The sequence below is a fragment of the Sprattus sprattus genome, assembly GCF_963457725.1.
Source record: "Sprattus sprattus genome assembly, chromosome: 16".
NCBI classification, from domain to species: domain Eukaryota; kingdom Metazoa; phylum Chordata; class Actinopteri; order Clupeiformes; family Clupeidae; genus Sprattus; species Sprattus sprattus.
Window position 1 is genome coordinate 9,137,242 of NC_137914.1, and position 23,221 is coordinate 9,160,462.

Sequence of the window (23,221 nt, forward strand, 5' to 3'; positions counted from 1 at the left end):
GGTGAAGGTGGAGAGCCCGCTGGGCACGGGAGCAGCTCTCCAACAGAGCCAACAGACGCTACTGACACAGCAGCTGGACACTTGTCTCCCCTCTCCCCCCTCTCTTTCTCTCTCTCCCTCTCTCCCCCTCTCTCCCCCTCTCGCCCCTCTCTTTCTCTCTCTCCCTCTCTCCCCTCTCTTTCTCTCTCCCTCTCCCTCTCTCCCCCTCTCTCCTCCTTTCGCCCCTCTCTTTCTCTCTCCCTCTCTCCCTTCTCTCGCCCTCTCCCCTCTCTTTCTCTCTCTTCCTCTCTCCCCTCTCTTTCTCTCTCTACCTCTCTTTCTCTATCTTCCTCTCTCTCCCTTCTCTCGCCCTCTCCCCTATCTTTCTCTCTCTACATCTCTACCTTCTCTTCCCCTCTTTACCCTCTCTCCCCTCTCCCCTCTCTCCCTCTCTATCTCCCTCTCTCCCTCCTTCCCCTTCTCTCCCCTCTCTCTCCCTCTCTCCCCTCTCTCCCTCTCCATCTCCCTCTCTCCCTCCTTCCCCTTCTCTCCCCTCTCTCTCCCTCTCTCCACCCTCTCTTTCTCTCTCGTCCTCTCCCCCCTCTCCTTCTCTCTCTTCCTCTCTCCCCTCTCTTCCTCTCTCGTCCTCTCCCCCCTCTCTTTCTATCTCTTCCTCTCTCCCCTCTCTATCTCTCTCTACCTCTCTACCTTCTCTTCCCCTCTCTACCCTCTCCTCTCTCTCCCTCTCTCTCACCCTCTCTCCCTCCCTCCCCTTCTCTCCCCTCTCTTTCTCTTTCTCCCTCTCTTTCCCTTGCTCTCTCCCTCTCTTTCTCACTTACGTTACCTCGGTTACTCTGTTTCTTTCTCCCCCTAACTCTCACAGTCTCACTCTCGTTTTCTCTCTGTGCCTTCGTTTTCATCCCTCTTTCCCTCTCCTCGTCTCTCTTTCTCATACTTTCCTAACCGGTTTTTCTAGGTGTCTGTCTGGATAGTGCTCCCTTTACCTGTTAAAATAGGCTTCATTGGCATTTATTAAGATGATGACAAGCAAACAAGAAAGCAGAATATAGACAACCTCTGCCTCTTTTTTCATTTGATTCTTGTCTATTGCTTTCCTACTCTGCCTTCCTCTCTCTCTCTCTCTCTCCTTTTCTGTCTATTGCATTCACACTCTCTCTTCTCTCACTTTCCTTCTCACACACTATCTCTCTCTTCCCTTCCTGTCTAACTCCTTCTTTCTGTCTCTTTCTCTTCCCCCCGTCTCCCTTTTCCTATTTATATCCTTACATTTCTCAGCCCCATCCCTCTCTCTCTTTCCATCCCTCTCCCCCTCTCTATCCTCTTATTTCTCTCTTTCTGTGATGCTCAGCTCTCTCTGTCTCTCTCTTTCTCTCTCTCTGTCCCTCTCTCTCTCTGTCTCTCTCTCTCTCTGTCTCTCTCTCTGTCTCTCTCTCTCTGTCTCTCTCTCTCTCTCTCTCTCTGTCTGTCTCTCTGTGTCTCTCTGTGTCTCTGTCCCTCTCTCTCTCTGTCTCTCTCTGTCTCTCTCTCTCCTCCCTCTGGGGAGAGCAGAAGAGGCTCTGTAGGGATGCGAGTGAGCTCATGCATGCTCTGCGCAGTGCTGCTCTATTGATTCAGGAGCAGCAGAGCTGCACACACCTCCTCTATTCTAGGGTGCACTTCCCAGAACTGTCCTTGTGCAATGACCACACTGAGAGACGGAGAACGAGAGAGAGTGAGAAAGAGAGAGAGAGAGACAGAGGGATAGAGAGTGAGAAAGAGAGAGATAGACAGAGGGAGAGAGAGTGAGAAAGACAGAGATAGACAGAGGGAGACAGACAGAGGGAGAGCGAGTGAGAAAGAGAGAGCGAGACAGAGGGAGAGAGATTGAGAAAGAGAGAGATAGACAGAGGCAGAGAGACAGAGAGAGAGATACAGAGATACAGAGAAAGAGATAGAGCGAAATTCATAATGATAGTCTCTCTATCATTTAGTGAAGGTCGTTGCCGAACAATATATTTGGGAAACACACCCTAAGCATTTGCCCACCTTAAATACACTCCCTCCTCCAAGGGCAGGTCTACAAAGGCTCAAACTTTGAGGGGTCTCCATCGGAGCCGTGGGCTTGAAGAGTGTTGAACTGCCTTCTTCTCCCCAGGCGAGGAAGGAGGAGCCCTACAGAGAGCAGGATGTGTGGCTTGTAAAGGTCATGGCATTGGGCCCGGTGGGCTGGTGTTTGTGTGTGAGAGAGTGTTTGTGTGTGAGAGAGTGTGTGTGTGTGAGACATTGTGTGTGTGTGTGTGTGTGTGTGTGTGTGTGTGTGTGTGTGTGTGTGTGGGTGTGATAAAGACAGTGTGTGTGTCAGAGAGTGTGTGTATGTGTGTGTGTGTGTGTGTGTGTGTGTGTGTGTGTGTGTGTGTGTGTGTGTGTGTGTGTGATAGAGAGAGTGTGTGTTGTCAGAGAGTGTGTGTGTGCGTGTGTGTGTGTGTGTGTGTGTGTGTGTGTGTGCGCGTGTGTGTGTATTTGTATGTGTGGAGCAGCACTGGTGAGCACATGAAGGCCACTCAACCTGCGTGCAGAGGGCATGAAAGCAGGTGTCATGGTAACGAGGGGATTTAACCTTGTGCGACCTGATGTACCTCAGCACCTGCATCCAATCACAACACAACATGCTTTAAAGATGCTTCCATAACACTTTTCCGACAACGAGCAGTTTGCTGGAAACATGCATAAAGCACTTACGCTAACAGCTCATCTGAGATATAGACACACACACACACTTACTGGGGTTTGTGGCCTCCTTTCCCATCTCCATTCTCCTTTCCCAGCTCTCTCTCTCTCTCTCTCTCTCTCTCTCTCTCTCTCTCTCTCTCTCTCTCTCTCTCTCTCTCTCTCTCTCACGCTCTGTCTCCCAATAGGAAATGGCAGATAATGCAAACACTGTAGAGGATATGAGAGGGCAGGAGAGTTGTGCTCTTAGCGGAAGGCCACACATATTGCCCTCAGCACCCACGGACTGTATATCAGTCTGGAAGCTGCATGAGGGCCTAGATTCTTTTAGGGGGGGGGGGTGCTGATGTGTCATGGAGCCATGCATACACTCTCACAACAGTGCACATACGCATTCATACACACACACACACACACACACACACACCTACACACAGACACACACACACACACACACACACACACACACACACACACACACACACACACACACACACACACACACACAGACAGACATACACACACACCTACACACACACACACACACACACACACACACACACACACACACACACACACACACACACACACACACACACACACACACACACACACACACACACACACACACACACACACACACACAGACAGACAGACATACACACTACAGCCATTCACACACACACACCCACACACACCCAAACACACACACACACATACACATGCGCGTGTACATGCACACACACACACACACACACACACACACACACACACACACACACACACATACACATGTGTGCATGTGCATCGACACAAGCAAACACACACACACACACACATACACACCACAGCTATGTTTTTCATCTTAGCCCTCTCCTACTCCTGCTGCTGCTGATGCGGCTCCTGTATACGCCATCTCATCTTCTATCCTGCTCTCTCCCTGGTGCTCCTCTCACACACTCTCCCACTGTGATCCATCACGGCAGAGCTGTCAGCTGACGGGAGTAGATAACACATAACACACCGTAATGGGTTTTTACCCTCCACATAATTCAGCAGCACACAAGCAGGAGACCAGGGGTGTGCTGAGTTAAGACGCAAGCATTTCATTTCCATCTAATAGCTTAGGTTGTGATATGACGCATTCCATTAAGATATTAGAATACTAGTTGAGACCATTTATCATTCGCCAGGGTGTAATGTCACATACTTAGTGTCGCATAATGTATGGGGAAATGAACGCCGTAATGTTCCATCTCTGCTTTTCCCATGTTAACAGGCTGCTTATTGTTTGTTTGTATATGGGTGTGTGTGTGTGTGTGTGTGTTTCTGCATGTGTGTATGAATACGTCTTTTATGTATGATTGTGTTGTGTGTGTGTGTGTGTGTGTGTGTGTTTCTGCATGTGTGTATGAATACGTCTTTTATGTATGATTGTGTTGTGTGTGTGTGTGTGTGTGTGTGTGTTTCTGCATGTGTGTATGAATACGTCTTTTATGTATGATTGTGTTGTGTGTGTGTGTGTGTGTGTGTGTGTTTCTGCATGTGTGTATGAATACGTCTTTTATGTATGATTGTGTTGTGTGTGTGTGTGTGTGTGTGTGTGTTTCTGCATGTGTGTATGAATACGTCTTTTATGTATGATTGTGTTGTGTGTGTGTGTGTGTGTGTGTGTTTCTGCATGTGTGTATGAATGCGTCTTTTATGTATGATTGTGTTGTGTGTGTGTGTGTGTGTTTCTGCATGTGTGTATGAATGCGTCTTTTATGTATGATTGTGTGTGTGTGTGTGTGTGTTTCTGCATGTGTGTATGAATGCGTCTTTTATGTATGATTGTGTTGTGTGTGTGTGTGTGTGTGCAGTGACAGAGTGCTGCCCTCTGATCCCATCCTAAAAATACCCAGATAGCCCGGGAAAATTCTATCTCTCTCTCTCTCTCTCTCCCTCTCTCCGCTCGTTGGGCCTGTCTTCTGCCCTCTCTGTGCCGACAGCTGGGCTGTGGCGCCTCTGCGCCGAAAACAAAGATGCCGTCTGTATGCCGTGTCGCAACACACCATACCATACCACACCACACCATACCACACCATACCACACCACTTCACGCTTCCCTTGCCATCCTGCCTCCGTGTAATGACAATCTGCCTGACAGGATCTGCTCAAAAGGCCCTTCATCACCGTGCCTAGCATGAAGACCCCAGTGTGTGTGTGTGTGTGTGTGTGCATGTGTATTTCCACAGCCATGCTGCAGCTGGAAATACCCTCTGAATGCCTACCGCATGGTCTGATGAATTTCTTGTCACAGAGCAGAACAATAGGTGTCAAAAAGAAGATGGCTGCCACATCGGAGTGTCTTTCACCGTGTTGCCATAACATAGCTACGTTTTAATGAAGGCTTTCTGACGAAGAGAGCCATGGAGTTTTTTCCCCGTATTTGATCCATGTTATCTTTGCAACTGCTGTGTGTGCTGTGCCCGCTGAGAATGTTTGGGTTCGTTCTGAAAAGATGCAACCGATATGTTCCTCGTCAGCAGGTCCACACGGTTGGTGGTTAATGTGGGGAAGTGTTATGTGCTTATGTGTGTCATTATTTATGGCGGTTCTCATTTGACACTATATTGCCGTAGAGTTGCAAGTAACAGCAATGGTTATGAGAGCTCGTACAATTTAAGCTGCCATTAAAGTTTAATTTGCATGTTAAGAAACTACATATGTCATATACATAATGATGATAGAACGCTCTTTAATAAATGAAAAATAGAGCATTATTAAAACGTCCCACAGTAGCCACCACTATGATTATTATATGGTCTGGATACAGAAGTTCTTGTTATTAGTGTAAGAGTGTTTAGCATGTCTTACACTGCAACAATTAAAACCTACTCACTAAAATACTATTATCTAAGAAAAATCCAGTTGTTAAAAACAGTTGGACAGCGCTTGTTGTCCTATATAAACTGAGATTCCACAGACATGGAGTGAAGATATATTATTATCAAAGCTCACGCAGGCTGTAAAAATTTGCACACCTGCCTTGGTTCTGCTCAGTAAAGACAAAGTCAATTGGCCTGTGCTTATGGCTGTGAGCAATGTTACACTGATAGACAAGACAGTATTACAGACAACACATGGCTTAAGATTTTATTAGCGTTCTTCAATCATTTTAACAACAATGATAAAAAAACAAATCTCACTCCATCATACAAATCTTTTCTCATCAAACAGAAGCTAAGACACAAACACGTAAGGCTGACACTGAATTGTACAAGTGGCAGATGGCTTCAACTCAAGGACTCGAGGCCCTTGAACAATCACATACATTGTTTTAATTTATTCATTTTCTCATGGTTTGTTTTTGTCACGGAGAAAAGACACTTTAGAGAGTGTGGAGTTGGTTGTTGAGTTTGGCTTTGTCGCCAACAAGAACAACACCAAGGTGTTGTTTCATTATTTTGGCTCATGTCCTGCTAATGGCCAGCTAGGGCACAGAGGATGGCTGTCATTTTGCCCCCTCTGTGGATCAAAAGTTCTTATTTTACAGTGCGATCGCTCGACAAAACCAAAACAGAAAGCTCACAGGAGCATCTTGTAATGGTAAATAGTCACAACAACTATACTCCTACACTTAGTCATGTTTGTGTAAGGAAAACAAACAAACAAACAAAACAAACATAGGATCCATGTAGAAATCCAGTCTTGACATTTAGTTGCTAAAAAGACCCAATGGCCACTGGCTACTAAGTAGTATGTTCTGCTTGGGATTCCTTCATCTGATTCAGATGACAAAACAGGATGGATAGATGGTTGGACGGATAGATGGTTGGATGGATAGATGGATGGCTACTTCATATGGTGTTCACAAAACCTGCACAGTACCAAACCAACCCCTCAACAGCCACTCCAAATCTTTGTTCATCAAGCTGGCCAGTTGTTGCACCTTTATCCCTTTAGCAGTTGCGTTTTAAACATTTTAGTAAAAGAATGCGCTCATCAACATGAGATTCCAGATATTCTTGAGAACGTTCATTCTACAACATTCTAAACACATCGGTGTGACTCTACCAGCTGTCACTTTCAACACACCGCCAAAGCACAGGAGGACATTTTGTATAGACATGAAGTTTGAAAAAAACATACTCATCTTTTGTATATATATTGATATTCATATAATATATAGATATAAAAAATTAAAAACATGTGAAAACATCCAAAATAAATAAATTAATTAAAGACTTAAGGCTGCCAGCTTGTCAGGAATGGTGTCCTTCATTCATACTGGCATAGAATGAGCTCAGCATCTTTTACAGCTAAGAGGTGAGTGGAGTTAGCCAATGAGGGTGGGGTCAGGGGCTTCATAAAGGACAGGGGTGATTGTAAGGTCGCGGGGTCAAGGTCAACGTCAAGGCCATGCAAGGGGGCTGACCAGCTCAGAGTTGATGACATGGAGAAGATCAAAGGTCGTGCACAGAGTCAGTGTCTCAGTGTTCCGTTATATGAGAACTGGTCTCTCAGTTGCTTTGCTCCCTGTGGGAAACACAAGCCTGATCCTTCTCACATGTTCAGACCAATCCAGAGGAAAACCTGTGCTAGATAAGCTTAAGCGGAATCCCCAGATCTTGCTGCGACCTTGTAAAGAATGAAGGGAGTAGTTATAGGGTGGCAGGGGGGTTGCATTTACACTATGCACAGACTGAGGTGTTTCTAAATCGAATCACAGGCATAATCTAGTGGAAGAGAGCAGAATACATGTTGAGATAAAGACCCCTTAAAAAGACCCCTGATAATTGGCGGCTTGACCATTTCAATCAGACACTGGGAATGATAGGGGAATGACTGTGTTTGTGCCCCAGAGCTTCAAGAGGCTCAACACCTCCAACGTGATTGGCCGTCTGCAGTGTACTCGTGGTTATTATTGTACCGTATTTTAACGAGGAAAAAGTACTCTGTCGATGATGCAAACAGAGTAAGGGTCAACTAACAAGGTAACGTAATATATACATTAACAACAGACAGCATGGTCTTAGGAACACTCTTGCATGCACACATACACACACACACACACACACACACACACAAAAACACACACACACACAAAAACACACACACACACACACACACACACACACACACACCCAAGCGTACGTGGAAGTCAGCACCATTGATCCGTAAATAGTGAGGAGGTGTTGGGCGGACAGCTTTTCAGAGCTTTCTCCCAGTCTTCCCTTCCCTTTCCCAGTGTCATCATACAAAATGGCGCTCCATTCTTGTGATAAGATAAGCAGTCATTCACATACTCATGTCTCTATCGAGTTCACTTCTGACACTTAAAACACCCGTGTCTTACCTCAGGTGCTTTTTCTTTTAAAACATCACAATTCCTGTACATTTGCTGATCTGCATGTACTAATTAAAAAAAAACACTTGTGTTACCATACTCACAGAAAAAAAAACTAAAAAAACTAAAAAAAACTGATTAAATAAATTACAGAGGACCCGCCTCGTTAATATAACAAGAACACAGAAATTACCTCTAACACTACATATCAAGTAAATCGTCCCCAAAAGGCTAATGATTCTGATGTGTCGGCTGGGTGGAGAACATAGCTTAAAACTTTACAAGGGCACAGGCCAGGTATGGTCACCAAGGAAGGAAATCAGTGGAGCTCCGAAAAAATAATAGACAGAACAGAGAGCGAGAGCAACAGATAGAGATAGAGAGATAGAGGGAGAGAGCGACATAGAGACATACAGAGATAGAAAGAGAGAGAAGATGACTTTGTGTTAATGTGTGTAAATTGGCGGGAGGGGCCGGGGTGCCCTAGTGGGCGGGTGTCCAATCATACACTCAGATTAAACCTAACTCCTAAGCCATGGCGTGTGTATGTGGAAGAGGTGGGGGGTGGGTGGGGCAGTTAAATACTAATACACTAAGAAGGAGGTAGTAAACAGAACCTACTGAATGGGAAATTGTTTGCACACATTACTAACACACACAAGTATTTGTGTGTGTGATGTAAGGTTAGTTTAATTCACGATTAAGGTATTCCTCCCCTTCCATATGTAGTAACTATGGAAACATTGGGGGGGAATGCTGCTCTCTGAAGCTCAACAGGAAAACACATGGACCTCGTACCAACGCCACCACGCACGCAAGCATGAGTGTACACAAAATAAAAAAAACATACACACTCTCTCTTTAACTTCATCTGTCTCCCTTCCCCCCTCCCTCTCTGACACACACACACACACACACACACACACACGCACACACACACACACACACACACACACAATTCTTAATTCAAACAGCAGACAGTGCCAGAGAATATGTGTGGTAGCAGATAAATCTTGTTGCAACAGCTTAGTCTGGGACCATAACTCATTTCTTACAATCTGTCTCACTCACTAATTTCTTTCTCTTTTTCTTACTTTCTTTTCTCTCTCTCTCTGTCTTTCTGGTTCTCTCACTCTAACTTGCTTACACTTTCTAGCCTGTTTCTGTTGTGTGCCGCCATCAGGTTTTAGGAAGAACTCCACAAGGTCTACACTACTTATTTCTACAATTACACAGGACGCCTGTGTTACTATTAAAAACATCCCCTCTCCACAACATCGTTATGAAAGGGGGAACATTAACAAGGGATAGGAAAGGAGGGAAACCGTGGATCCAGCGACCCAGATGCCAGATTATAATCTCATCAGGAAGCTCCATTTTACAGTCTAGTCCATCCGCATGAAGTTCACAGTGCATTTTCTGTAGCTCAAGAGAGGTTGGGTCTCTGAGCTGCTCAAACTTTATGTTTCATAACGAAATGACCTTATATTATCTTACCATTTATAACAACTTTTATATTACACAACGATATGTTACATTATATTACCTCACCATTCGTTATGACTTTTATATTACATAACCATGTTACGTTATATTACCTTACCATACGACTTTGCTGATAAGCAGACCCATGACCAGCAGTTTAACTCAGTGCGCATTTGCATAGTTCTTTCTCAGTGTGTGTATATTTCTCTCTCTCATGCTAAAATTAAACCAAACATACACACACACACACACAGCATAGTACAGTGTAGGAGTGTGTTATCCGAAAACAAAAAGGAAAAGACAAAGTACAGATGCACTCCTACTGGGGATGTGTTCCATTTGCTTGGGGCCGTGTTGTTTTTTGGGCAGGTGTCTCCACATGGTTTGCATACTGCCTGTGACTGATGTACTCTGAGGGGGTTTTAACAGCCCTCACTGTTCTTCTATCAGCAGGAGCTAGCTAGCATTAGCATCGTAGAGGCAATGTGGTCGCCATCTGTTATGCTATACATCTGCGTATGCACACACACACACAAGCCTTCAATCTCTTCAGGAGAATAAACTGTTTGACTATATGACTTTTTTTTTTTCTCTGTTAAGACAACACAGTGAATTTGCACATGGGTGAGGTTGTGTGCCTCTGTGTGTGTGTGTGTGTGTGTGTTCTCTAGAGGATGGACATTAGTGGTTATGAGACAACAAAAGCTGTTTGCTTAAACGATCAGTGCACACGCTGCTCTCTACCCGAGCCTCTACATTGTTTTCATGTGTGTGTGTGTGTGTGTGTGTGTGTGTGTGTTTGTGTGTGTGTGTGTGTGTGTGTGTGTGAGAGACTATAAGTGCATGCTCATCTATTTGGTACGTCACAGAACCAGCTGTGAGTTGCATTGAAGGGAGGAAGCATCCCCTCTGATAGCATCCCCTCGTGGCTCTTTTTCCTCTGCCGCCTCCGCTGCGCCCTGCACGCTGTTTGTCCGCACATCCGCGCATTCATTCCTGTTTCGTAAACCTCGTCACTCTCGGCTTCCTCGTCTCCTGCCTGTCGGCTAAACGGACGAGGGGGGTGGAGACGGGGAAAGCATCGAGGGTCACAATTTCGCGGCAATGGTGGGCTCTTGCCAGGCAGAGAGGTAGTGAGCAAACGGAGAAAAAAAAAAAAAAAAAGAAAGGGAGACGAAAAAAGCCACACAGATAAAAGGCCAGAATGGTGCAAAAGGCAGATGACAGATGCTTACGAAAGCCATACGAGTGGAGTTTGTCAAAGTAACAAAAAAACTAAAAAAAAACGAGATACAAAACGAAGCAAAAAATAAATAAATACACATCAACTTGGCTTCCCTCAGAGCATGACAAAAATGTGGAAAAACCACACAGGCGTGTAAAAACCACAACATCTCTCCTTCTCCACAATGACACACACCCTTAAATTACACCTGAAGACAAACACTGTGGCGCAGAAGAAGAGATGTCCTTCGGGGGAACGGTGTGACTGGTGAGGACACTGTCCCGGAGTCCTGGAGGAGTCCTTTGGCTGCAGAGACAGAGACAGAGACAGCTCTGCTCTAACGGACAGTGTGAGTGAGACCCAGAGGGGAACCGGAGAGGGGGGTAGGAGGTATCTGGACACCATGGGGTGTGGCGGGGTGGGTGTCTGGACAGGGATGAGGCTGGAGTGGAGGGGATGTTTGTGGATGGCACACCCCCTCTCCTAACGAGAGCAGCCCCTCCTCAGCCCATGGTGGCTGGGTGGTAGTGAAGGGGCAGAGTGGTATGTGGTCAGTAGTCGGCCACAGGGGCCATTTCTCTACTCAGGCTGACGGACACGTTGGTGTAGAGAGTCCTCCGGGACACTAGGGGGGAGTAGTGCAGATTGTTGAGGCCGTCCAGGCTTTGCCTTTCCTTTGAGCGTCGCAGTAAGGTGTACCTGGGGTGGGGCAGAGATACTGGTTAGCAACACAGGTCAAAGGTGTCCCCTGTCTCATACCAAACCTGTCTGAACGTGTCAGGTAATTACAGCCTCTGTCAATCAAATAGGTCAATCAAGTGTGTCTGGAGATCAGTTCTGTAAACCAGGGAGCAAACATTTGCCCTCTCATTCCCAGCTATGCCATACCTACTTAAGCTCATCTGGCTATTACAGAATCCCTTATCAGCTATATTAGCTCAGTGTAGGGATTTACAATGGTGTATTCAAACAGGTGTAGAGTTAGAAGAAATCCCCTGGATCCCTACTAATCACTTAACTCAAGTACAGTCAAAAGCATGTCATCAACACATTAGGACACTTGCCATGCCTCATGAGTAGTCCTCATAGCAGTTGCTGTCCAGTGATATAATGGGATGGTATGTACTAATAAGCTGTCATAGCATCAACCATTTTCACAGCTGTCATGCAATTCTATTAAAAGGAACATAATATTCTCACACTGTTGACACTGTTATATGACTATACACTGACTGTCATAACAACTTAAGATAAGATCTGTCATGATATCTTGCAATACTCATAATAACGGGGTTGAAGTATTAGTGGTCAGGCACCAGTGAAGAATGACTATAGGTGCCATTGTTATACACCAATGACCAAATACATACCATTGCTCGAGTGATTTATAGTTCTGGATGAATTGTATTGGCTAAATGACTGAGATTAATAATAAATGTTATTAGACAGTAGAAGAAGGCTGTCATGGCAGAGTATTATGGGGTGTATGTTCTCACCTCCCGAGGAACTGGACTTCTCCGCGGTGGTGGTGTTGAATGGACATGTAGCGGCCCATTTCCCCCGCTGGTCGGCTCACCGAGTATCCTGCATACTGGACCCTGATCAAGATGGCAACACACACACACACACACACACACACACACACACACACACACACACACACACACACACACACACACACACACACACACACACACACACACACACACACACACACACACACACACACACACACACACCTGCATGTTAAAACTAGTGCAACATGGGACAGTTTACTCATACTGATATACTGATTATGATATACCTATATTGCTTTTCATAATTATCACATGCTTACCATCTCTATATACTCATATTTGGTATACAGTATTAAAGGACAAATATGTAATAAATGTACTGTACTTAATCATAAAATGAACATGGTATATCATCAGAGATTAAGTACACATGCTAAACTGAAATACTGACTTCTCCAACAGCAATGCTACAGCCAGTATTTTAACCTTTTTTCGTTCTGGGGGAGGAGGGGGGAGGGGGGAGACAATGCGCTCCAGTATTTCAACTTAGGAATGCAGTACCGATTGAACACACTTGGTGTCTGGGCTACAGATAGTTCCTTTACGTAATATTCATAAAGAGTGAATGTATTACTCATCATCCTATGGAAACCTTCAGATCTACTGTCCATATACACATTCTAAAATGTTTCATCTACGGTATAGATTTACGCATATTTACTATTTACATACAACCTGTGTTCATAGTCCTTTTAGTTACAGCACTTGCGTACTACTATTCGGTCACTATTAACCATTATGGGACTGGTACCCATGACAACGATTATTCAAATACATGTAATCTATTTATCTATTAACACCAAATGCACATCAAGGCCTCTTAGTGCATGAGACATGAATGTGTGTCTTTCACACATGATCTGTCTGATGCCTAGTGTGTGTCTACTGGGGTCACTAGGGCATCTGATTCTCATGCACAGCTCTGGTGACAGTGACAGCGAGTGACAGCGAGTGACAGGGAGGGACAGGGGCAGAGGCAATGTTACCAGCTATGGGAATAACCACACCAACTCAAAAACACACTCACAAATACAAATGAATGCTCATACACGCGCGCGCACACACACACACACACACACACAGGCACACACACACACACACACAGGCACACACAGGCACACACCCACAAGCAAACACACACACACACACACACACACACACACACACACACACACACACAGGCACACACCCACAAGCAAACACACACACACACACACACACACACACAAACACACACACGTATGCAACCACAAGCAAACACAGACACAAACACACACACACGTACCCACCCACAAGCAAACACACACACAAACACACACACACACACACACACACGCATACACACACTTGTGTTTTTGTCACAATGCAGACTTTTTTCTCCATTTCATGCTTTGTTTGACTTTGTTTTTGGCCAGGTGCACCATCCCAGATAAAGCCAGTTATTGGAAGAGTGAACGCTGTGCCACTGACCTACAAAGCACACACACACACACACACACACACACACACACACACACACACAAACAGACACACAAACACCCACACCCACACACACACACACACACACACACACATGAATGACTGCGCTTATGTGTAAACAGAGATGACAACACAAACAAATGGGAAGTGGCCATGACGAGGGAGGCATGCAGAGGCCCGCATGGACAAAGGGGAGGTTTCAGGTCACATCTGAACTGGTGCCAGGTGGCCTCACCTGTTCCACAGGTCGTCGTCCTCGCCGCCCCAGCCCCAGAATGCATTGGGAAAGCCGTTTATCTGCCTGTACTGCTCCACAGTCAGACCGCTGACACCACCAAAGAACTCCGGGTATGGAAGCCTGTGAGGCACATTTTGTAAAAAATCATATAACAAATACATAACAAAGTAATCTATGAGGAACTACAGTTTTTTTTCAAAAAATGTCACACTTTTGTCTCAACAACATGTACACTTTTCAAAGCACTTAACATTTTCACCATATCAGTAGACTATGTGAATTAAACTGCGGATACTTTAGCATTGCTTAGATACAAAATTAATTCAATGACCACTTCTTCAGTACATGGATTCCCGTCTCAGTCAATGTTAAACACCAGCGAAGCTACAGCAATTTTGAGATTTAGATGCTCTTCACACAGACACACACCTCAGCACATCAGTTAACCTTTGGTGCAAATTCACTAAAACCACCAAAACACTATAGCATATGCTCTCTTTATTAAACTACTCCACCATTATTAACTTGGAAGTTTTTATTTTCTTTTGCAATGCAACACTAAACTGTCCAACTTGTATTTTTTTGTAAATTGTACATTGAGAGATTAGTTAGGTGAGTCACTTTTAGGTGAAGTATAAAGTGTTTTGGTGGTTGTAGTGCATTTTGCACCAAAGGCTAACTGATGTTCTGAGGTGTGTGTCTGTAAAGCCCACCATGTGAAGAATTTTGAAAAAGTAGAAATTGTATTGAGACAAGTGTGAAAATAATGGGAAAGAACTGTAAATCACCAAACACCAAACCTGCTGCGTCACAGGTCCCCGTAGCAACAGAAACCCATTCGAATCATAATAAGTAGACTCTTACGGTACGAACACATGCTAGCGACGCGACAGAAGCGAAATTCAAAATCCCATTCATTTCTGTTGGGAGGCAAACCATTGTGACGTAGACAAGCGACTTGGGCGAAGCAAGCGAAAAATGTTGGAGAAAATGTAATTCTCTGCAAATGAGGAGCAAATGTTGCCAGCAGCAGCCAATCAGATTGTTTGGTTTTGGCTCTGACAGTTTGAAAATGGAAGGACTATGGCTTCGTTTGGTCGTTTAGATTGCTGAAAAGAAAGGCTTTGATGGCCTTGTAAAGAATTGTTGTTGTTCCTGGTATCTTAGATATTTAATCCTGGGCTTACTTTATCAGAATGACAGTTTTGATATAAAGACAAGTGACTACATAGCCTACTAGCTGGCTAGCCTGCTAACTAGCTCTCTAGTGCAGTCTGTTATGCTATTTCCACATGCTATGCCACGCCCACTCAAAGCTATGAAAGCGCTTTGAGTCGCTGGCATGTGTTCGTACCGTAAGACATCTGTTCACCTACAGTGCTGTCGTTCACACATACATTCATTCATTTAGCAGATGCTTGTATCCAAAGCCAGTTCTAGTACAGTTCATATATGCATTCTCATCAGTATGTCATCAGCACCCAGCTCTCCCAGTGGAGCTCAGGGAGCCCTATGCTACTATAATATGAGGCCTAATGTATGTTACTGTTATATGAGGCTGCCATACTTACATGTATGAGTATTTGTTGAGTTTGACGGCAAAGTGGCGCGGCATCTCTCCGCAGCCGTAGTAGTTGCGGTCGTTCTCCATTATGTGGTCCACGTCGTGGAAGACCATGCAGTCCCAGTCCATGTCCTTCATGGCCTCCTTGAAACCAACGTTGAACAGCATGGCCCGATTAAATGGCTCATTCCCCATCTAGAGAAGAGAGGGCAGACACACACACACACACACACACACACACGCACACAGAGACACACACACACACACACAGCCATATATTAGTTCTAAAAAAATTCAACTGTTACAACTTCATTGTTGTATTGTGCAAACGTATTGCATGAGACCGCTTGTTATCCCATGTTAATGTGTGACTGACGTTATGTCATCACGTGAGGCATATCTAACGACCATGACACAATGTTTTCCACTAAGAGTGCCGAAACTGGATATGATGACAAGACACACAGCCGTTAGAAGGTGTTGTCCAGGGCAGTACAGTCTATTACATTCCACAGTGAACTCTGAACTGATCTCTCTCTTTCTTTCTTTCTTTCTTTCTTTCTTTCTTTCTTTCTCTCTCTCTCTGTCTCTCTCTGTGTGCGTGAGTGTTGGTGGGTGTGTGAGTCACCTCTCGTGGGCCGATAAGCTTTATGAGAGTGCGTTTTGGCCGTTGGGTGTTGCACCATTGTTGGGTGCTTGACATACTGAGTGTTCACCGATTTCTCAATCACCACAGAGACACAGTGCGTAGTGGAAACAGGAAGTGTAATCAGTAAGGTGTCTGCGTGGGGAGCAGGTTGAGTAAACAACGGTGTAATGGGCAAGGGGGAGTGGGGTGGAGGTGACGCGGCCTACCTGCTCGATAACGTAGAAGGCAAACTCCAGCCGCTGCCTCTGCAGGATGGGGATCAGGTGCCTGAACAGGATAGGCAGGTGCTCGTGGCGGTTCCTGAAGGGCACCAGTATCGCCACCTAGTGTACAGGCAAGAGAAATTCAGCTGTCACTCCCCTCAAGTTCTCCTCCCTCTCTCTCTCTCTCTCTCTGATGTTTGCCAAAAAGGAAGAAGAAAGTGATTTCTGGCAGACGTTCCTCTGCTCTCTGTGCGAACACAGGGCTCCCTGGATGCAAACAAACCTGTTACCGCACCTGTCACCATGGCAACTGTAAACCCCCTCCATCCCCCTTTTACCCAAGAGTGCCAAAACCCAGTACAGTTTTAGAGCAAGAGTCATACATCAAACGCGTTTTTAAAAATAAATTAAAAAAAACATCTATGGCTTCCTGTGCATAGTTAATCTCTAGTGTAGATGAGCTGACAGCTGTGATAGTCTTACACACGCAAATACACACAGACACCCACACACACAAATACGTACACACACACACACACACACACACACACAAATACATACACACAGCCACCCACACACACACACACACACATACATCAACACACACATACACACACACAGCCGCAGGGCTCAGATGGTGCTCACTGATTGACAGATGTCTGTGCAGCAGACAAGAAAGTGAAAAACTGTGATGTGTGAAGAGTAGAGCAGTGAAGGAGGACACACCAGGACATCAGAGAGCTTTCTGTGCAAACAGCAAGGAATTCAAGGTTGTAAGTATTCTCAAGTGTGATTGTGTGTGTGTGTGTGTGTGTGTGTGTGTGAGTGTTTGTCTGCCTGTGTGTGTGTGTGTGTGTGTGTGTGTGAGTGTTTGTCTGCCTGTGTGTGTGTGTGTGTGTGTGTGAGAGAGCTGATGAACGGGGGACATTATTAGGGCTTAAGGTGTTATGCTGCTCACCTTCCAGTGTGGGATGCAGTCGTGAGGTTTCCAATGGCCTCCCATGCCCAGGCTGGGCTCTTCCTCCTGCAGAGCCCGCTCCACCTCCTCCAGTGCTATCTCACTCATGTTCACATCCACACGACCCTCTGCACAGAGCCACGGAGGACACACAACAACAACAACAACAACAACATCAGCACCACAACAACAACAATAACAACAACATCAACATCAGCCCCATCAGTATGGTTTTGACAGGGCACTGATCTCTATTTCTTTCTTCCTCTTTATCTCACTCGAGCACGGTAATGCAGAGTGCAGTACCGAGAGCCACCACCGAACGTGTTGGGTCACTTTTTCCTACAGATACTAGATACAATGTCAAGATTTATTTTGTGTACTCTAAGATCATTAAGATATGTTTTTGTTTTGTATGTGCAAAGCAGCTATTGTTGTTGTTTATGTATGAGGTGAGATCATAGAGTTCCAGGGCTGGGCCTACAAAAAGCAAAAATCATACGTGACTTAAAGCGACAACCCCATTGATAACTTGTACATTTTCCACGCGCTGTGAGCGCATTGCGCCAAAGTTCAGTTAATTTGTGTATCCCCCAGGGTCAAAACTGTCACCACTGAGTTTTACGGGACTGAGTCATCTAAGTCATCTGGGGCAGAACATTCGGTGCAAACGGACTGAATTGTGGCACGCTGGCATTAGGGTATGTAATAGGGTGCTCCATCATGATAACGCATGCGCTCACAGAGCGTGGAAAACGTGCAAGTTTTCAACGAGACTGTCGCTCCCCACCACCCCTACTTGAAGGAGATCCCAATGCGCACGGCAGCTTGTGCTTGATATGCTTAAAGAACAGGACTTCCAGGGAGTGTCCCAAGCATTGCAGGAGACCTGGGAGCTACCAAATTTGAATCAGGTATGGTTTTTGCTTTTTATAGATGCAGTCCCGGGACGTTTTGATCACAACCTTGTATTTTGATATATTTTCTATTAAGCGAATGCTTTATTTCATAATGTTGTTTCCAGTGCTTTTTTTTTCATTCATTATTTCTATGTTCCAACCCCAGACTTGGACTATGGAGAGTTCTACATGATTTGTCCTGTGCACAGGGAGATGTGTATCTGTGCATACTCACTCATGGAGGGCAGTTTCTCTGGGCAGACGTGGGTGGGGAGGTAGGTGAAGCCCTCCGGTAGGTAAGGGGTCGCTGGCACATCCGGCTCACTCTGGTTGAAGTCGTAGGCGTAGTCTGTTTAAAGTAAGCAGTAATCGGTGTGTTTAGTGTCTTTGTGCGCCGATCGACATCACAGATGATGGATAGGGCCAGAGTTTGTGCATAGGACCCGGGATGGGCTTTGGTATTGGACTGTGGTATCACACAGAAACACACCCAATACCGAATTCAACACCTTTATTTATTTTATGGCTAATATGTCACATAGCCAAACACTGGCCAGCTTCATTCCTCTTCTCACCTCCTGACCTTGTGCCTCACTATCTACATTAGTCAGTCAGCAAGGCCCGGGTTTAACAAAAGCATTGAGTCACATAGGTAAACACTGGAAAAACTCTTCCCCCTCTTCTCTCTCTCTCTCTTTCTCTCTGTCACACACCCAACTGTTACCTGTGCCGTTGATCCCGCTGTAGGCTCCTCGCACCACCTGTTCTATAACTTGTGCTCCGATGTTCCGCACATTCTGCCGGATCTGGATCCCACGGGCCTGGACCATAAACAGGTACTCATTCACTACAGACAGATAGAGAGAGAGAGAGAGAGAGAGAGAGAGAGAGAGAGAGAGAAAGGAGGGGGGGTGGAGAACGTTAGTCATGCCCAGAGCATAAAGGTGGCACTTCTAACAATGACAAGGCTGTATAAACAATAAAACAGTTCCCCAATCAGAGCTGGAGACCATAACTGGCGACTGGAAGAGCAATCAGTCAAAAATGTCCAAACTCAGTCTTACAGTCCTAAAGCGGCCATTTCATTGGTACTTTTCAACATTTTGGTGTAATTTATTATCACGCTGCAGCCTTTTCTCCTGCACTCGGTGTCAGGGTTGAGCTCCTCCAAACACACCAACACACACACACACACACACACACACACACACACACACACACACACACACACACACACACACACACACACACACACACACACACACACACACAGCCAAGTCAGTGGACACAGTGAAGTGAACCAAGTGAAGTGTAGATCACTCGAGTTGACGACAACCATGCTCATTACTGTTAGTAAGTGTGATACAACTTGACTTTGCAAATAAAATCCAATACACCTGTTCAACAAGCATAAATATGTAAAACATTTTAAGCAAATCTGCTCTGTCTGTAGTCTCTCATCCATTGCCTCTACGTTTAACACAAGCACAGTGCCCTAGCACTGCTAATAGCGAATTGTTACAAGAACAAATACAGTCTAACTGTTTATCTCAGTCTGCCACGTTTCATTAAATCTGTATCTTATCTGGATGAGACAAACTTGCCCCTCCTCCCTCTACCAGTGGTCCCTGCTGTAGTATTGATAAAATCCTAACGATGCCTATCCCTACAAATGTAGGCCGTAGGATTAACATTTGCACATGTTAGAATACTATTTTTGAATGCATTAACCTTGTTCCATTTGAAATGCAGTTCGGCGACTGTTTGCTTTTGGAAAAGGCTTGTCACCACTTTGATGGCAAATGAAAGGAAGATGATTAGCCTAAAGCGACTGGGCCAGCGGCAAACAGATAACATGTGAGGAGGAAATGGACTCATTAAAAACAGACACATGGGCTGGCGTGATTAGCCAGGAATGTTAAGTGGCCCCGTGAACCCCACAGCCACAATCCCACATTGTTTTATCCTCTTTTGTCTGAGGCCTGGCACCTGACCCGGAGCAGCTGACTATGGGGCGGGGACATGTCAAGGCCCGGGTCCGGTCGCAGTCTGGTTCTAATCCGGTTCTGATCCGGGCGCTATCACTGCTCTGTGGGGTTAAATGGAGAGTGTGTGATTCTGGTGATTGAAGTTGGTCTCGGCCTGAGCCCCGTTGGTTTGTCTGTGTGCGTGAACACTTTGGGAGTGGCTCTGAGTTGAGTGCGCACACAGAAGGGATAGCCACAGGACCGTGAGAAACAAACTGCTGAATTTTGACACCAAGTGAGAATGGTGGACTCAGTATTGGGGGGGGGGGGGGGGGGGGGGGGTGTCGGTCAAAGTTAGAGGTGTCTGCGTGTCGCCATCGCTGCATGTTTGTCTTGAAAAACAGAATAAGGACGAGCAGGGAGCTGAAGACGGTGATGAAATCGAATGAGCGTCTCCATTTGTGCAATGGAGTTTGACCTCAAAATGCCAGACAAGGAAGTGAAGTGTCACATACACACATTTCCTCTTGTCCCCTACACATTTCCCCTCTTCACTTACAGTAATACTTTACTCAAAAACGGAATAACACCATTTTGTTGCATGCATAATGAGATTGTTTAAGTAATGATTACCACTGCCATGTCTCTGGTCACACACTTGAAGGATAACTCTGGTATGTTTTAACTTGGGCCCACATTTTTTACCAGCAACAAAATGATCAAACCCAGTTCAGTATTGAGTTAGAGTGCTATAACTGGCAACCGCAGAACGGCTACACAAACTAATCTTATTGGGCACACATCCGTGCCAAACTAAATAGTTTTTGCCACAGACAGGCTCTTAATGTTATTATAAGTGTCTGACATGATGGAAATGACCCCTACAGACATAGACCTGTCTGTTTACCTACCGGTTTCTATTAGTCATTAGGTAATCCGATTGACGGGAAAATACGGCTCGGGTGAAAAAAAGCCTTGAACCACACAAACCAGCAGCCTAAAGACACCACACGCACACACACATTCATCTCAACTACGAGAAGAAAGAGCGTTATCACTACACACACTTCACCGAAACTGACCCTTTGGCTTCTCATCTCATTCAGGACAATTGCACTATTATAAGGAGCCTCCCTTCATTAAGCAGAGCCGCCAACACAACAGCCAGTGATTTAGTCATGCAGCAGTGGATACACTTTGCTGGCCTGCTTACCTAATGAGTGGCCAGTGGGCAGAGCAAAGGGGCTAAGAGGGTAAATAAGCACACGGGGCTATTAGTACATTGCTTCCACTTCAGTGTGGAGCCCCTTTAGAGGTATTCTACTCCAAGTGAGACAGATACATGCGTATTAAACATCTGTATATAACATGTGATTGTAGCACAGCATAGTAGCGTAGTGTGATTGTAGCTTCATTACCAGACACAGTCTTGAGTGGAGTCCATACTCAAAATGTGCCTGAACGCACAGACGCTAGGCTTGGTGCAGTAGAGTGACTGTGTAAGGACTGACAGTGTAATGAGTGTGTGTTTGTGTTTGTGTGTGTGTGTGTGTGAGCGTGTGTGTGTGTATGTGTGTGTGTGTGTATGTGTGTATGTGTGTGTGTGCACGCGTGTGTGTGCTTTATCAGATCAATCTTGTTATTTCAGGGGGTTTCTTTACCACTCCAGGGTACGAAGTCGCATTTGCATTTGTGTGTGTGACCTTGCATTAAAAGCCATACATACTCTGAGTGTGAGTGTATCTGTGCATATATGTGTGTGTATGTTTGTCTGTGTGTGTGTTGATGTGAGTCCCTGCATATGTGTGTGTGTGTGTGTGTGTGTAGTATGTGGCTTGTTGGCACACTCAGTCACAAGGTTAGGGGAATAAAACCGGGGACAATGACCCTTTGATGTGAGAGAGCATGGTCCTGGGATAACTTTCGGTCATAGCTTACAGTCACCATTATACTCTACACCATTATGTGTGTGTGTGTGTGTGTGTGTGTGTGTGTGTGTGTGTGAGTAGTATATTTGACAATGTGGGCCATGTTACCCATGTCACCCCTGAGAGTTAACCTAAAACTCTGACATAATGTCAAACTGTCTAACTGAATAAAAAAACATTTGTATTCTGCCTTTCGGCTCGTAAACACCTATGCATTGTCCTCTTATATTCGAGTCCACAGCTTAGTCCACAGCTTAGCAGTTATGCCATGAAAGATACAGGCGGCAGCCTTTGCTATCTGAAAGATATGAGGAGACGTCCAACAGCCATCGGCCATTGCAGGCCTATCAAAGGCAATTGCAGGCTCCTTAAGCATAGCAGAAGGCATCATGCAGCTCAACCCCGCCGTATTAAAAAGGCAGTGTGTGTTAAAAGGCAGTGCACACAAAGGATCCGACTAAAGTCCTTTTCAAATGCAACACGAGAATGAAAGGTTTAAAAAAAAAAAAAAAGTTAAAAAACACCTATTTAAACCGATTTCATCAGGCTTTGAAAATTCCTCGAAAAGAATGCAAAAAATGTGTCCCTCTCAGCTGCCAGAGTTGCGACGCTTGGGTAACGCAACGCACCACTATTTTGTTAGGATAAAGGTTTTGCTATGCGCTGAACTCGTCCACAGTTGCTCCCTTTGTCATAGTGCTATTACTGTAAATAGAGTAGAAATTATGCAGTCGCGGCAGCTTAAGTGGCTCATGTGCAGAAGGGGGGGGGGGGGGCATCCTTTTAAAAGGCCGATGCATCTTGAGAATGAGGGCACTACATAAAATCACATGCTGCCATTGCTTACCACAGCTTGGCAAATACACCAAAAATAAAGTCAATACTACAGACATAGCACTCACCAACCACAACCACCACATCTGTTCTGTGTGTGTGTGTATTGGCGTGTGTCTTTGATGCGTGTATGTGTGTGCGTGTGTGTGTGTGTGTTTGTGTGTGTGTGTGTGTGTG

The 23,221-nt window shown here is 45.3% G+C and overlaps 1 protein-coding gene across 1 annotated transcript in view; it reads right to left on the reverse strand.

Annotated features, from left to right (window-relative positions):
- Nucleotides 1-11,299: 11,299 nt before the first annotated feature.
- The window catches only part of b4galt5 (UDP-Gal:betaGlcNAc beta 1,4- galactosyltransferase, polypeptide 5), a gene marked incomplete at both ends in the record, with an annotated part of 31,525 nt that continues 19,603 nt past the window's right edge, over nucleotides 11,300-23,221 (reverse strand). Inside the window, 8 exons of the mRNA XM_080853386.1 lie at nucleotides 11,300-11,447; nucleotides 12,245-12,346; nucleotides 14,040-14,162; nucleotides 15,614-15,801; nucleotides 16,462-16,578; nucleotides 17,417-17,544; nucleotides 18,551-18,664; nucleotides 19,040-19,162. Of these exons, the coding sequence (XP_080709512.1) occupies nucleotides 11,300-11,447; nucleotides 12,245-12,346; nucleotides 14,040-14,162; nucleotides 15,614-15,801; nucleotides 16,462-16,578; nucleotides 17,417-17,544; nucleotides 18,551-18,664; nucleotides 19,040-19,162 (1,043 nt within the window). The remainder of the gene's footprint in view (nucleotides 11,448-12,244; nucleotides 12,347-14,039; nucleotides 14,163-15,613; nucleotides 15,802-16,461; nucleotides 16,579-17,416; nucleotides 17,545-18,550; nucleotides 18,665-19,039; nucleotides 19,163-23,221) is intronic.